The 15,039-nt window shown below is 38.1% G+C and overlaps 1 protein-coding gene across 3 annotated transcripts in view; it reads right to left on the bottom strand.

The window, feature by feature from the left end:
- The window catches only part of FOCAD (focadhesin), a 125,457-nt gene that overhangs the window by 6,030 nt on the left and 104,388 nt on the right, over nt 1-15,039 (bottom strand). For all 3 annotated transcript variants that reach the window (XM_064438988.1, XM_064438989.1, XM_064438990.1), the window contains 12 exons: nt 14,560-14,707; nt 12,531-12,650; nt 11,467-11,589; nt 10,600-10,677; nt 10,129-10,200; nt 9,860-9,962; nt 8,606-8,686; nt 7,386-7,514; nt 4,488-4,603; nt 2,984-3,244; nt 2,258-2,347; nt 931-1,108 (listed from right to left, as the gene is read on the bottom strand). In XM_064438988.1, the coding sequence (XP_064295058.1) occupies nt 931-1,108; nt 2,258-2,347; nt 2,984-3,244; nt 4,488-4,603; nt 7,386-7,514; nt 8,606-8,686; nt 9,860-9,962; nt 10,129-10,200; nt 10,600-10,677; nt 11,467-11,589; nt 12,531-12,650; nt 14,560-14,707 (1,499 nt within the window). The remainder of the gene's footprint in view (nt 1-930; nt 1,109-2,257; nt 2,348-2,983; nt 3,245-4,487; nt 4,604-7,385; nt 7,515-8,605; nt 8,687-9,859; nt 9,963-10,128; nt 10,201-10,599; nt 10,678-11,466; nt 11,590-12,530; nt 12,651-14,559; nt 14,708-15,039) is intronic.

The following is a 15,039-nucleotide window of genomic DNA, read 5'->3' as shown; positions in this document are numbered from 1 at the left end:
CAAAATTCATTCTACCTCCTACAAGCAAATAATCACCTTCAACGTTGAGACCATGTCACTTCACACACTACCATTTCTTTGTACTCTTTAGATGTACCCTTTTTCATGTTACATCCTCTTCTAACCAAAAAGGAGTGAGTGCTTCACTTCACTCATTCAAAACCCACTACTGTTTGAAGTTCTTCGACCACAGATGCTAGCTAAGGCATCTAGCAACATAAAGATTCAAAGTTGCTCCATGAAAACAGGTAGCCAAAGCCCCTTCTGCCATGAAAATGAACAGACCTCATTCTTGCCTCCCTCTGTTCTTCTTTCTTCCTCTTTTATCCTCCTGTGTGATTCTCCTATTTCTCTTGTATCAGCTCCAGTGCTTTAGCAGACCCTTAGCTGAGCCAGACCAACTCATTAACCCACCAGACAACTATCTGGTATGGTTACAAAGAGGCAGAAGGGCAATCTGTTTCCTGTGTTAACTGAGTGCAAGGAGTACAGAAAAGCAAGCTATCTCCTTGGTTCAACCAGTCTCATGTGAACATGTCCCTGCCTACTGTGTCACACAGTGGTAAGTCAGATATTAGATCTCTGATGTGCTATGTACGTTTCTAACACTACCTTACACTGAAAGTCTAAAAAGACTAGAAGACATGGCTCTAGTCAAAACTCTGGCCTGCAAACCACCTGGCTGAGATAAATTACTTCTGGCTGATCCACAGAAACATGGAGAATTGGAGAAAAACATAAAAGCAATACAAGCAATACCTGATACAAGTATTTGAAGAGCAGAAAAATTCTGAAGATTGAGTAGTTTCTAATATGGAGAAATTTGGAAACACTTGGGTTAAATAATCTGAAAATTATTTTAAAAGAATCAGAGCAGATCCATGGATATATGCTGATTTTGTTATCAATTCTCTTTAAGCCTGACCTTACCTGTGTTTTCATGGGTCACAATACGAGCATGATAGAAACTATGCAAGAGCATCCATGAAATATTTTCTTTCTGGTGATATCCTGCCACAGTATCAATCACGGCACTCAAGTTTGTCAGAGGCAGTCTGCCTTGAGTAATTAAATACACTTTCGTGAATGTGGCCTTCTCTATATTGTTCTGCAAAAGCAATTAAAAACATGTTAAATTAAAACACACCTTGTGGGAACAGTAGATGCTGCATTCCTCTTTATAAAAGAGGGGAGAAATTCCTTGACTATCTAGCAGGCTCATTTTAATTCAAGACAAATTATGAAACAAAAGACTGTAGATATTATTTTAATTTTACATGCTTCTAATAGTCCAGCAAACTGCTAATCAGTACAGTTTGACCGTTTTCATACTGCTTTAAATATTACATTTCCCTTTCAACTAAAATGAACCAGCTTGACAGTTCTGGAAACTCAAGTCTTGCAAGACAGTTTGACTACAGTGACAAAAATGGTTTTCTTAAATGGTGTTTTCCAGTGTGGAAATACAAATGCAAAGATGTAAGGAAATGACAGTCCAGCTTCCCTAACCTGTTTAAAAGCTTGATTATCTAGTGAATCTGCCAGTATACAGAACAACATGGTTTTATGTCATGGATGTTTGTTTATAACAGTCTGATCTGAAACCATCAAGTCCTTCCACACAGGTCATTCCCTTAGCATTTCAGCTGCTAAGAATTCCACTGCTAATTGACTCCACTGGTGATCTAGAAGCTGGAAGCTTTTCTATTCCACTGTCATCCTTCATCCACCAGGAAACATTCTGAGTGTGAATGCAAATATAGTGCATTAAGTCAAGAGTGAAAGGTTGTTCAGCCAAAGTATTTTGCATTTTTAGCAGAAGCAAGGATCCACCAGTTCAAGCACAGCTAGTCACTAGGATGCACTTACAGTCCATTTCAAGTAGGTAGTTACATTACCCAAAGAGGACTGTGGTCTACTGTTTGCATCATTGGTCTCAGATTCAGAAGACCTAACACCATCCCTGTTCTAGTAACAGAGCCCTTGCTGAACTTGATGAAGTTACTTAGGCTCTTCTCAAGTCTCCCAGGTGAACTCTGTGGTATTTCAGTTGCCTTGAGAAAGTTTTGGATATAGGCTATTACTTTTGTTTCCCTCTGCTGCCTGCAAATTAGAGGCAGAAAACTCTTACTTGCATGGCAGACAAAACAATCAATGCTCCCAATGAGCTAAAACACTCTGGTGACAAGAAAAATGCTAAGGCATGCTTTGTTTCACATGATTTGGTGATAAATAAACAGGCGTAAAACTTCATTACCTTAGAGATCTGGACAATGCGATCAATCTCTGAATCAGCCATTTCTGAGATACATTTTGCTACATTGATATACATTTCGAGTTTACCTCTCTGGAAACAGAAAAGTGAATGCATGTTTAGATGTATACTTCCAGGTTTCTTCATCATTAAAATCGGTGGGTCCAGGAACATTGTTAATGATCATGATGAATACTTAATCTAGTCTCTAGTCTCATTTCATTTATTCTGTTTTAGAAATCTTGTGTTTGCTGGGGACTTCAATGTATTTAATTATTATGGAATAATGGTATCTGAAAACTTTCAAAGAGTTTCTTTGGGTTTTTTTATTATTTGAGAAGTGTGCTTATTTGGAGATAATTTCTCTATCTGGAGATACTTTAAATCACTCTGAGAAGCTGAATCCTTTGTGGGGAGAAAAAAATCCCCTTCTGATTGTTCTCTGCTCAGTTTCAATAACATTTATTTCAGTACTAATACTGTATTTTTCCATTACCAAATCACTTATGGAGAAATAGTGTACATTAAATTTGTTTCACAACCTAGTCATATTCTAAAGAATATCTGAAAGTTACTTAAACTGAAATCATGCAGTCTTAACTTACTTAACTACTATCACTGAAAATTTTACATCTACTTCATGTTTCAAATCTGATGGGTCAGTACAAAAAGATGGGACTTACCATCAGTAAAAATACTCAGTTACAACATTCATCACATCATACTTACCTGAACCTCATTTGGTAGAAGCTCAAACATTTTCTCCACAGCCTGGCACAGAGAGCTCCAGCAGTACTGAGCTGGGTTTGGAAGTTTCATTGCCTGCATGAGCCCCTGTAAGACACACTGGCAGATTTCGGGGTCTTCTGTGCAGTTCTTAACTTCAAATTGTTGTATCAGAAATATTTCTGTAAAAGACTGTAGTTTGTCTTCTGCAACATGTTTCATCCACAAGGGCAATGACATGAAAAGGTATTTCTGGGTTTTCACCTGAAAAGCAAAAACTTTTGCTTAGTTTCAGATTCTAGCTCTTCACTGACCTTCAACTACTGTTACAAAGGATAAAATTACAAAAAAGTGGCTCAAATGCCACTTAGAAAAGCACTCAGATCTTATTCCCTCTTTTGATGGAATTGCTTGAATTAAAAAGAGTTCAAGCATGTCAATATTCTATTTCCCTTAAAAATTGAGGAACTTTCTTTCAATAAACCCTAGCTATCATGTCTCTGTACTGGGAGGGCAGTTGTAATTTCCCTATATGGTGCCCACTGCATTCCTACATAAAGCATACAGACTAACTAGACAGCCAAGGACAGAAGTACAGTACTCCTAGCGCCATTAATATTGCTAGCTAGTGAGGAAGACTGAATAACTACCTTGAAGGAATCCAAAGCTTACACAGTCTGGGGCTGTGTTGATGTCAAATCCAGTGAGAAACTGGTGCTCAGAAAGAACACCTTACTTTTTTTGGTACCTTACCAATTATGTATCTTAAAATTGCCAAGTGTTTATATATCTGTGAAGACTAATGAATTAAAAATTACAAGACAACAAAACCCCTTGAAGAACTGGAAAAGATCACAGAAATCCACAATGGGTTTTCTGAGAATTGTCATGAACCTACTCCTCAACTTGTATAAACTGACTGAACTGCACAGTCAAGCGCACTGTGGGATTCAGGGAGTTTTACATACTGTATCGTGGAGTCCATGTTGTACCTCTGTAAGAAGAGCTACACTGTAGTGGAGGATAAGCCCAAATTTGATTATACTATAGGTTAGTCTGTTGACTATCTACATAATTAAGGCAAGGTTTTCAAGATGTAGAACATTTTACTAGATCAAGAAACACTGCTGGAGGAAGCAGACAACCTTCTGGACAGATAGGTGGGACTTTTCTCTAATGCTATCACCTGGTATAATAAAAGATACTTTTTCTCCCTACATGCCACACCTTCCTACATCTCTAGGTTATCAGAGCTATAGCATGAAATGAGAGAGAGGAAAAAGGTCTGTAAGTAATTTAAGTAAAACCAATGTAGCAGATCTTAAATCTGCCTTGAATTGCAAGGCCCCAGAGTAGCCTTTCCCTCGCTATAAATATTTGCTAAACAAAATTTCTGCAGAATTCTGAACTCAGTAATCCTTTTCTGGGGAGACATCCTAAACACCATCACTGAGGAGTCTTACAGAAAAGGGGTACTGAGGTCCCACAGATTTTCTGACATACGTACACTGAGACTGTAGACAAGGGGAGGTGCCACCCACATCCCCAAAAGCATTGCTGCATTTTGAGATGACTGGGCCTGCGTCACAGCCAGTTGAAGGCAAAAATGTTTTACCTCATCACCTAAAGCAGAAGAAAAGTAAGCAAAGTTATTAAGAAATTATTTTTCTTTAAATTTGGTCTCAACTCATTAAATAAAGGATTGTTGTTCTACTACAGCCCTACATTAATATTTACTTTTCTAGAGATGCTGCTTAAAGCTTTTAGAACCTACATGTTAGAAGTCCCCTTCTCCCATCCATGCATTTTCAGCAAGAAATCTCACAATTTGTTGAAGTTAATTTCAATTTACTCAAGAATAAAAACGCGGGAATGGTAATAAAAGTAAGAATTAAAGAACTCCTTGCCAAATAAAGAGAAGAATTAATCTACAGAAAGAGAAATGAGTCAACATTCCTTCCTGCTAAATGCAGGTGTAATTACCATTTTTTCATGTTTCTACTCCTCCATGTACCCCATGTTCATATAATATGTCACAGAACACAGGTTAGTCACTGTTACTGCTGTGGGTGCTTGGTTGCAGCATTCTCCAGGTTAGCACGTGGGAGGACCTTACTGTGCACAGAGGTTATGATGGTTATGGAATCCATACTGGTTTCTCTTTAAAGTCCCCTGAATGACCGGTACAGCCTGTTTCTTAATAGAATAACTAGCCATGAATATGTTGAAGCGGCACTCTGAGCAATGGCATGGCTTCCTTATAGTTCATGACTGCTACAGCAACATGAGGACAAATAATTTAAGTCTTATACTAGCATTTGACCCATTAGACAGAAGAAACATTACTGTTAAATGTCAGCATAAAACTTAAACATGTGCTTTGCAAGTTAAAATATTCTTTCAGTAACGGAAATGGCAATCTATACAGTGTAACTTTTATAAAGTTCACTAACATTAGTGCATGAACAAAGCAAAGATTTCAGAGTCTAGTATCAGGCTCTTGGCAATAAAATACCTTATACAAGAAGTCATTTGCAGAACTCGGAAAGGGTGAAATTATAACAAGATAATTTGGTAACCATTTCAAAAATTCTCACTAGCTTGGACTGCTAAGACACAGATTATGACTTGCCTATGACTGTTCACTTCAGAGCACTACTGAATAACAAACAGGTACTGCTTCAATCATGTTATATGATATCTGCTCAGCAACAACTGCAATAAACCTTGTAAGATGGGAAAGCAATCCGTTTGCTTTCCCATATTCAAATTCAATATGTTTACAGATGAACAAATCTTCACAGTAGTCTGTGAAACACTTAAGGTTCATAAAAGCAGCCATGAATTCTCAGACATGAACAACAGTGACCTAGAAAATCTGAATTGAGATTGAGCATATAGTCTAATTTTCCTAAAAATATTAATGATATAGCTGTTCCAGAAAAAGTGTGTTAAGAGTGCCACATTTCTAGGTGGACTATTAGGTCATATTACAACTATTCTGCATTACACTTTCTAGAACAACATGAATATTGCTCATTAGCACACAGGAAGACCTATTTCTGCATGTATACACAATCTAGAGAAAGCTGTGCAACTTCCACAACACTAGAAAGGGACAGTCAAGAGAAATTATGTATAAAAAAGTAGACTATGATATTGTTTGAAGTCAATAAAAACATAGCCACCAAACTGATGCACTGTTTCCTCTGGAACTCCCCTGATATACAAAAGTAAGACTCCTAAGTGAAATAACAGGAATAAAAAAAACCCCCATACATTTAATAAGTTTCAGCTGTTCATAAGGTTGCATACAAATTTGCATCAGCATGGACTACAGAGCTCAGTACAGGAAATTCTTTCACTTATTCTTACAAGAGACTTTACAATCAATTGTCAGAATACCATGTAAAACAGCTCAAGTATAAGCAAAAATGTCTAATATGTAACCAAATCTTTCCATATTCAGCAAGCAGTTACTCCTCATAGAACAGGGCAATGATTTCAAGTGTTTATACAAGCACTCTGTATAGGTAAAATAAACACCAGAAAGAAATAAGATCAACCTTCTATATTCTCTGCTCTACAGCATATCACCAACAGCGCTTGCCCAACCCAGCTGTAAAACAGTCAGCAAGCCCAGTAATAACAGTTACATAAATCCAGAGAAAAAAAACTCAGTGAAATCAAACCAGGAAGTATGGAACTTTGCGCAGTAGTTTGTTGGGTTTTTTTTATGGAAATAAGTTTGAAACTCAGATGTTTATATCAACTAAAACAGGAACCAACAGATATCCTGAGTAGAAAAATATTACACAAGCTGTCCAACACAATACTTCAGCATCAAAGCTACTCTCCAGCATGAAGAGCTCTTACAAGCACTGACAAAATCTGGATCATGATGGACAAAGGGATATGCTTTCCTCTGTCACCCAGTGTAATTTAGTTGAAAGTGTATTTCAGGCTAGTGATAGCTAGATGAAATACAGAGTAGTTCAAACTTGTGATAAAGCTGCCTGCAGCCTCTGATATAGGCACTAAACCACCATTTAGTGGGTACTGAAAATAAGATGAGTTGAGTTTCATGATGGGATCTTCTTACTGTAAATAGTTCAAATGAAAAATTCAGTCCAACGTCACCAGTGTTATAGGGAATTGCCAATACTGCTCCAAACTTGCCCGCTCTGATCTTCTCTAGTCTTGAGCTAAAGCAAACTGGGACCACACAGTGATCACAAATATATGCTTGCAAACATTAAAAAGTTGGTCTTGAAAGCATAGTAAACACTTCAATCCCTGTGGTAACTCTAAGCCCTGAAGTGGGCTCTAAAGTCTGTGAAAGCTTTGCTAGTAAAGAAGTTTTGTGACAAGTATGAAAGACTTAATAGAAAACTATTAATCTTACCAAAGTTTAGCCTCATCAAAGGAGAAAGAATGGATGCCCAGTTTACAGGTGGATATTGATGACTTTCTCCAACTAATGCAATGGGTGCCAGTGCTACTTTCACCCACTCAGCTGAGACAGATTCAGGGCCTACAACAGAAGAATCAATCACAGTATGAATTTCACACATGCACACCTGGCTAAACAGTTCAGGAAAAAAATGTGAACATTGCACTGAAGACCAATCTGTAGCGAAGAACCGAAAAGCATTATAAAATTAACTGTTATTTCTTTTTGTATCTAAGAATTAGCTATCTCTTGTTTGCAATCAACAGTTTTTAACATTAAAGTCTTGTCAAAAAAGGAATTTTGTTACTGATTAATAGAAACCTGGTTCCTTCTCCCTGAACCAATTTATGAGTTAATTACAGATATTCCTCATCTAGTACAGTAGTATTTTTGCATTTGTTAGTAGGAGAACAGCAAAGTTTTCTGACACTGCTCTCCTTCCCTGTCCTGTAAGTGCAGGCCACAAAAATTGTCAAATGGGTGCTAACCTTTGCTATATACTATGTCACTGAAACAGGAGTTAACTCAGTGAAAGTCCTCCTCAAGGCAAGGCATGGGCATTTTTATCTCCACTCAAAGCAATGCCTGCTTCAACAGGGCAGCAGTGAGCTCATTTAGCTCCCCACAGGAATAATGAATCTCCCTTTTTTTATCTTCCTTAAGACTGTACTCCAAGACACCTCTCTTTTACTAGCACTCCTCATTTAAGAGCATACTTTCTTCAGGTTCCTTTGCATTTATCACACATAGCAGTAACCCATTTGAATACCACTCTGGTATAGAGAATCTTAACCTAGGATCACTGAAATAACGGGCAGCATAAAGTCTGCCATTGATGGAGTATTACTGAGGATACCTGCTAACACTTCCAGTATTTGACTTTCATTCCCAGAGGAAAGATACATCATCTCACAGACACAGAGGAAAGGGGAAAGGGAAAGGTTTAAAAAGTCATAAAAACTCAGTGGAGGAAACTAAAGCCCTAACTACACAATTCTACTTTTTGCAAGTGTTAGTCATTTTTTTGTTTAGAGATTAAATATCCCACGTTAGTGAAGTTCAAATTAGTATTTAGATAAGAGCTCTTAGCAAATAAAAGTGTGTTATTAGGGTCACCTTTTATAGTTGTAACAAATTTCCCAGATGGATACTGTAGTTTGATCCCTTCTTACCTTTCTTTCCACTTTCAATGGCAAAGTCAATGGCTGCCCTGATAAAGCTGTTTTCAGGCAAGTAGCTAAAATCTGGAGGAACTGCAAAGACAAAAAGACTCTTTGTATACAAAAACATGTCAGCAGAAATTATAACCTCCAGCTCCCATGTATATTCAAAGGCCAAACTGAGCTACGTTTGAGGTAACTAATTCTGTAGGTGATTCAAAGCATTTAGACCATAATATTATTGATAGTTGCACTGGCCTTTCCACTTTTAAGGCAAGCTAAACTAGTTCGCATTGGTGAGAGGTGCCAGGTCTGAAAATACAAATTAATCGACCAACTGAAAAGCCAGGGATAAGAACTCCCTTAAAATGGATCAGCCACTGTGAGTCAGACTTTAAAAGGCAGAGCTTCAGAAGCTTAGTAAGTTTAATGCAACAGAGACATTCCATATCTACCTAACCTCAGGCATGTGTGCAAAGATTACAGAGAAATAGAAACTCCAAGAATCTTTTTTCTGTGATGACGAAGTTTATCTACACTTCATATTATTGGTTCTCAGCTTGGTTCACACTGAAGTGAACAGCTTCACTTCATTAGTTCCCTCCTGTTACTGGTATTTCAATATTGGTGTAATCCTGTTTTTATTTTACTAACAGATATTGAAACACCACCAGAAGGTAATGATGTATTGACAGAATATGAGCTTCTGACTAAGTGCTACACTGAAAGGACACAGAACACTAGGTTTTGACTTCAGCTAACCAGAGAAAATTTCTTCTAGAAAAACACTTTTGAAAAGTCAGCTTGCTCTTGTTATGGACCAGTTTTTAAGTGCTGACTTCTTTATAGAGTGGGAAGTGCTAAAACAAAGAGTAGATTAATCAGATGTCAGGGCATGAAGTGGATAATATAGATGCCAAACACATGTTCCATATGCAGTGTAAAACTTCTTTACAATTTATTCTATAAAAGCATAAAGGCAAAAGCAATGTGCAAGTTTGACCAGAACTTAGAACCTTACTTTGATACTGCAAGTAAAAGCAGATGGGGAGGAAGATCCTATTCAGCACACTGATTCCTGCGCCATGTTCCAGCCTATAGGTCTGACACACGGGACCACGAGGTCTCTGACTCAAAGGCTGCCAAGCCATTTAATATGGCTGCAGCGTCTAGCCTGTATTGTCTAATATGTCCCTTGCTGCCTTTTTAGCTAAGTGAAGTGCTACCTCTATATGTTCTTTAAGCAGCAATAATAAAGCATCTTACCGGATGCCCTGTTCTGGGTAGAAGACAAAGAGGACATATGAAGTTGTCCCAAAAGTCCTGCTGCATTTGTCTGAAGGCCAATCTGCCCCGAAAAACTGATTATCTGTTGAGACAATAAACCACTAGTTAGACAAATTTCCCTATGTTGCCTCATTCAAGCTGGACACAGGCATTATGCAGTTTCTTTGAACAGGTTTGGCCTTTTTGTGCAAGGTGTCACAGTACCCTGGTGCATTACCCAAAGCAGGAAACACAGGCTACCTTCTTACCTGTGTAAGGGTTCTAATGACTTCATTCAGCTTACTTTGAAACTGGGAGGACTGAATGCTCTCAGATCTCAGCTGCCAAAGAAAAACCAGAAAAGATATTAATTTTATAAGGAATAAAAAGAAACAACCAACCAACCAGAGAACAGGTGCTGAAAAGACAGATTACATTTGCACATATCGCTTTCTGTGGGGGAGTGGAGGAGGAAAGCAGACATGGCTGTAAACTTTTCCCAAGTGGCACTGCACATGGACCGTATGATGGGAAAATGGAGCTGACCCCATTTTACACCCCCATTTTACATATTGTAATTCTATCCCGCTTGGTTCATCCCCAACATGACTCACTATTGCATAAGCGGGATGCCCTGATATATAACCACTGCTGGATAGATGCAGAGCGTGTCATTCCATCTCGCCTTCTAGCCAAATTTCTAGACGAGATAAAGGTACAATTTGCTTGCATGTTCTTACCTGTATCATGCCTCCTTCAGAGCCCACCAGTGCAACCAGCCCACTCACAGCAGCCAGACGCTGCATTGTTGGAGAACCCTGGAAACGTAATGCAGGATCAGTGAGTCACTGTGGTCACACATTACTGCAGGGCAAAACACTTGTTTCTTCCAACTTAAAAACCATGACTACTATCACTTGTACATCTCTCATCCCAACAACTGTTTCAGGTCAGACTCCAGCCTGACAGATAATTATTCATCCCTTTCTTGGTGAATGAACACTTTATACGGAGCTTTCCCAACACCCCCCCCAAATCTGAAACCATCATGCACTTCTCCCTGACAAATCACTTTCTTCTAGCACAGTCAGTATTCTACAAAATATGCCAGGTGCAATTCAGCTCTGAAACAGTTTCTTTATTGATACTTACCTTCAGCTGCAATCTTCATGTGTAAGTTTAGAGTTTGATTTCAAACACACAATTTTTTTTTACAATGATATTATAACAACTGAGGCACTATAATCACCACTCTGTTAGTCTAATTTTGACAAGTAGCACCTAATTTCACAAGGCACCTTCATTTAATAACCTAGATTTTATCCTTGGATATTGCTCGAAATTAGAGATGATGTCCAAATTAAGATCTCATTGAGATAAGCATTTCCTATAAATCATCCAAACAGAAGAAAAATGTTTTGTTTTTTCCATTAGCAAGCAGCCCAAATATATATTTTCACTTCCAAATATCAATGAAACAGATGTTCAGACAGTTCTAACTTTTCCTAGCATCGCTCCTGCAAAAGCAAAGAAAATTATATCCCTACTGTTCATTTAAAATCACCCCTGCTCCACAAAAAACGGGATATGAATTCGAACTCCTTTACCTCTGCAAGCACAACTTTTATCCAGGCTGGCATCAGTCTATTACTCAGCACTTCAGCTTTCCCATGACCACAAACTGACAATCCATGTACTATTGCACCCAGAGCTAAAGCAAAACTGTGGGACTGTAAGGTGAAAAAGACGCATTAAAAACAGATCTTCCAAAGGATTCTGTATTCTTTTTAGTATCGACTACTGAAACATTACTTAAATATTTATTATTTCCCAATACTTAGAAGTAATCTCTTTGCCTAAAATACTGGATGCTTTCTTATTTCATGTTATTTTCTGATGTCAAGTGACACAGGATTTTCTGAGATTAAATAATGATCTTTGGCACACAGCTTTCGCCAGAGCCTTTATTTTAGAGAATACTTTCTGATATGAAGATAAAATATGGTAGCGAGGGTAGTTTGTTTTGCCTTCCTATTTTCTAGTGAAATATTCTAAACAGTTGACTAGTATATCAGCAGGCCTTGATTCAAAATGGTTGCCCTTCTTTCCCCCTACTTCCTTATTTCTGGCAAGCACTTAACAAAAAAGAACACACACTGAAATATGGGGATTATTTTTGGCATTTTTAGGGGGTAACCCTAGGACACTACAGAGGAAACAGACTCCTGGAGAAGCTGTGGATGTGCTTATGATGCACTGTCTGGAGGCTAAGGGAAAGCAAAAATTCAGAAGAGCACAGTAGATATATTTTCCTACCAAGACAAAGAATCTAAAGAAACACATTACAAAGGAGAAAAAATTGGCAGGATGCAGGGTCTAAAGACATAGAAAACTCAGGAGTACCAACTTCCCTTCTAAATGCAACCAAACATATATAATCTGGGTTTTTTTCACTGTCTTGTAATTGCTATATACTTGTAGACAATGTCTCAATAGATCAAGTGGTAGTCTTGGTAATTGCACAGTATGTACAACATGCTCAACATTAGTTACTGCTGGAAGTAGACCAATAAAATTTTCTTGAAGTTACAGTCTGGGTAAAGCAGTATCCAATACTAAACAAATAAGAGAAAAACAGAACTGAAGCAAACCCCAAACACTGAATTATGACCTGCTGATTATTTTCCACTAAGGTCCACAGCTTGTTCATGGCCTCCTCAGCCTCAGCTGCCTCTATGATTCCAACACTAAAAGCAGAGACACAGGAACAGGCCACAGAATAGGCAAGTACCTGGAAAAAAGTTATTTAGTTCTGTTAATCAGTTTCTGATCAAATTCATTGGAGAATGTACACATGGAGCAAGGCACCAGCATGATAAAAAAAGCCATGATATTTTCAATTTATACTTTCAGATGTTTATTCCCCCTCTGAAACATTCCTCATTGATGTTAACGTTAAAAAAATACCGCTAAAGCTTGCAAGTACTTCTGGTTTTATGTAGGTCAAACTCCTGATCTTCCACACAAATGTAGTTATTCTTCTCAACACAAGTATCTGATCATTATTTATGTGAGCATACACAGCATGCTGTGATTCCATCAGGGCTACAAGCAGGTCCACAGAGCCAGAAGAGGAGCATGTAGTAGAACTGTCTCCCACACACAGATCATGACACTACCCTAATGTCCTTGCAGAAGGATTCACAAGTAACACTGCTGTTCTGTTCTTCAGCCTTAGAGGTGCAGAATAAGGAAATGAAGTCTGAACTTTCAAGAAGGCAACTGTGCCAACTGTTTAACCTCCTCTGAGGCAAAGTTAAGCAACAGAACAACACACGACTATAAGCAGATTAGAAAGCACCTACCTACACTGCAGGATTGGCAATTTGACTTGGAGCAAGTAATACTCAGCCTGTACCTGTTGCTGCAGCAGGCCAAAGTTACCTCTTGAGTACAGCATTATATAGGTCTGAAAGAGCCTCTTTTGCATCTCAAATCTAATAGTATTCAGCCTAGGGTGCTGGCCAAATTTTACTCATGTAATTATCTGTATAATTCCTTACAAAGATTTTAACTGAAAAGGGTAGGTTTTGCTTCTCATCTCTAACTATCTCATGATGTTAAACAGCTGTGGCCTTTCACCTCAGAAGTTGCTGTACTGAACCCTGTTTAAATTCAGTAAAGCACTTCGAGATCTCTGGGGAGAGATAAACGATTTCATAGTTCTAGAGTCATTTTAATGCATGAAACAAACTGCAAAAGCCAATCCCCACACATATGTACTGACAAAAAAATTAAACCCCACTAAAGAAGACCTTTAATAAAGAACTCTCAGAGCAGAACCAGAGTGGAAAGAGACTAATATTACCAATCTCTGCTAACTCCCTTAGAAAGAACAGAGGATTAGGCAACTCAGCTGTTTGGCTGCTGTAGGCTAACATATCAGATACAGGGTTGCTTTTTTTGTGCAAAACACCTGCTTATTCCAATTTTTGTTTTCTGTTGTAAACACCTCCAATTTAATCAGTTTTCCTTCTCAAGTTTTACCTTAACAAGGGTTATATACTTAGTGCATGGAAACATCATGGGACATCAAAACTTACAAGACGTATCTTGGCAAAAAAAACCCGAAACGCATGCTCCAACTTAGCAGAGCTCAGTTTAAGTCTTCAAAACATAGTTATAAAGTGAACAGCAAATGGGGCCATAGCAACATTCACAAGTGCAATATTCACATTAGTTAGTAACAGGAGCTTTCAAAGAAGGAAACAGAAGGCATATTGAAGGAAGAAGTATTAGCATTAAGGTTCTTTCTGAGAGTAACATGCTGTCTGCTTTCTAGTGGTTCAGATGAGCAATAAACAATTGGATATAAGAGACACCCATACCCACAGTTACTTAGGACCCAACTTTCAACAATTTAATATGAGGTTAAGGAATTCAATAAGCACTTTTAAAGAATGAAGTCTGTTACCTTTTCAGGCGATTTCTTAATGTTCGTGCAGCATTAGAGGTTATTCAACTATTACTATTATTACTGTTTCCTTCAGCATACATAAAACCATATATTGTGAAAGAAATAACAGAATCCAAGCACTCCAGTACTACAGATACAAAGCTCCAGTAAAAAGTCCATAGTAATTAAAGGGAGGCAAAAAAGTAAAAGGAAGATTTAAAATCTGCAATAAAATAGGTCCTACCTCCTGGACCCATCTGCTTTGGTCCTCACTGCTGTCCAGGTACTTGCAGAGTTTTCGCAATGAAGCTGAAACATGCACTCGTGATTCTGTTTGGCTACTGTGACACATAAGTGAAAGAACAAGTCCTACTCCCAAAACACATCCGGTGCTTAAAAAGAAGACAAAAGAAAAAGGATTAAGTATGTTATGGATGCTCTGCACTCTCTTTTCTCCCCAACATGGGTTGCTGAGCAAAAAGACCTCTTGGCCTTGCCTGATAACTTGCCCTGTGGATAATTATCTACCACACAATTATACAAATGGTTTTTATTTCATAGGTGATGCTTTTTGGGAGACACAGGATGAAAGAAGCGCATAAGAAGAAAATGTGTGCTTGAAATAATAAATCCTACACATACAGCCTCATTATTCCTTCTGCCCCTGAAGAACCAACAGCCCCACCAACAAGCATATCAACTGGTATGAAGGAAGTATGGATCC

This window comes from Phalacrocorax carbo, chromosome Z (assembly GCF_963921805.1).
Source record: "Phalacrocorax carbo chromosome Z, bPhaCar2.1, whole genome shotgun sequence".
NCBI classification, from domain to species: domain Eukaryota; kingdom Metazoa; phylum Chordata; class Aves; order Suliformes; family Phalacrocoracidae; genus Phalacrocorax; species Phalacrocorax carbo.
This window is presented reverse-complemented; position numbering and strand designations above follow the sequence as displayed.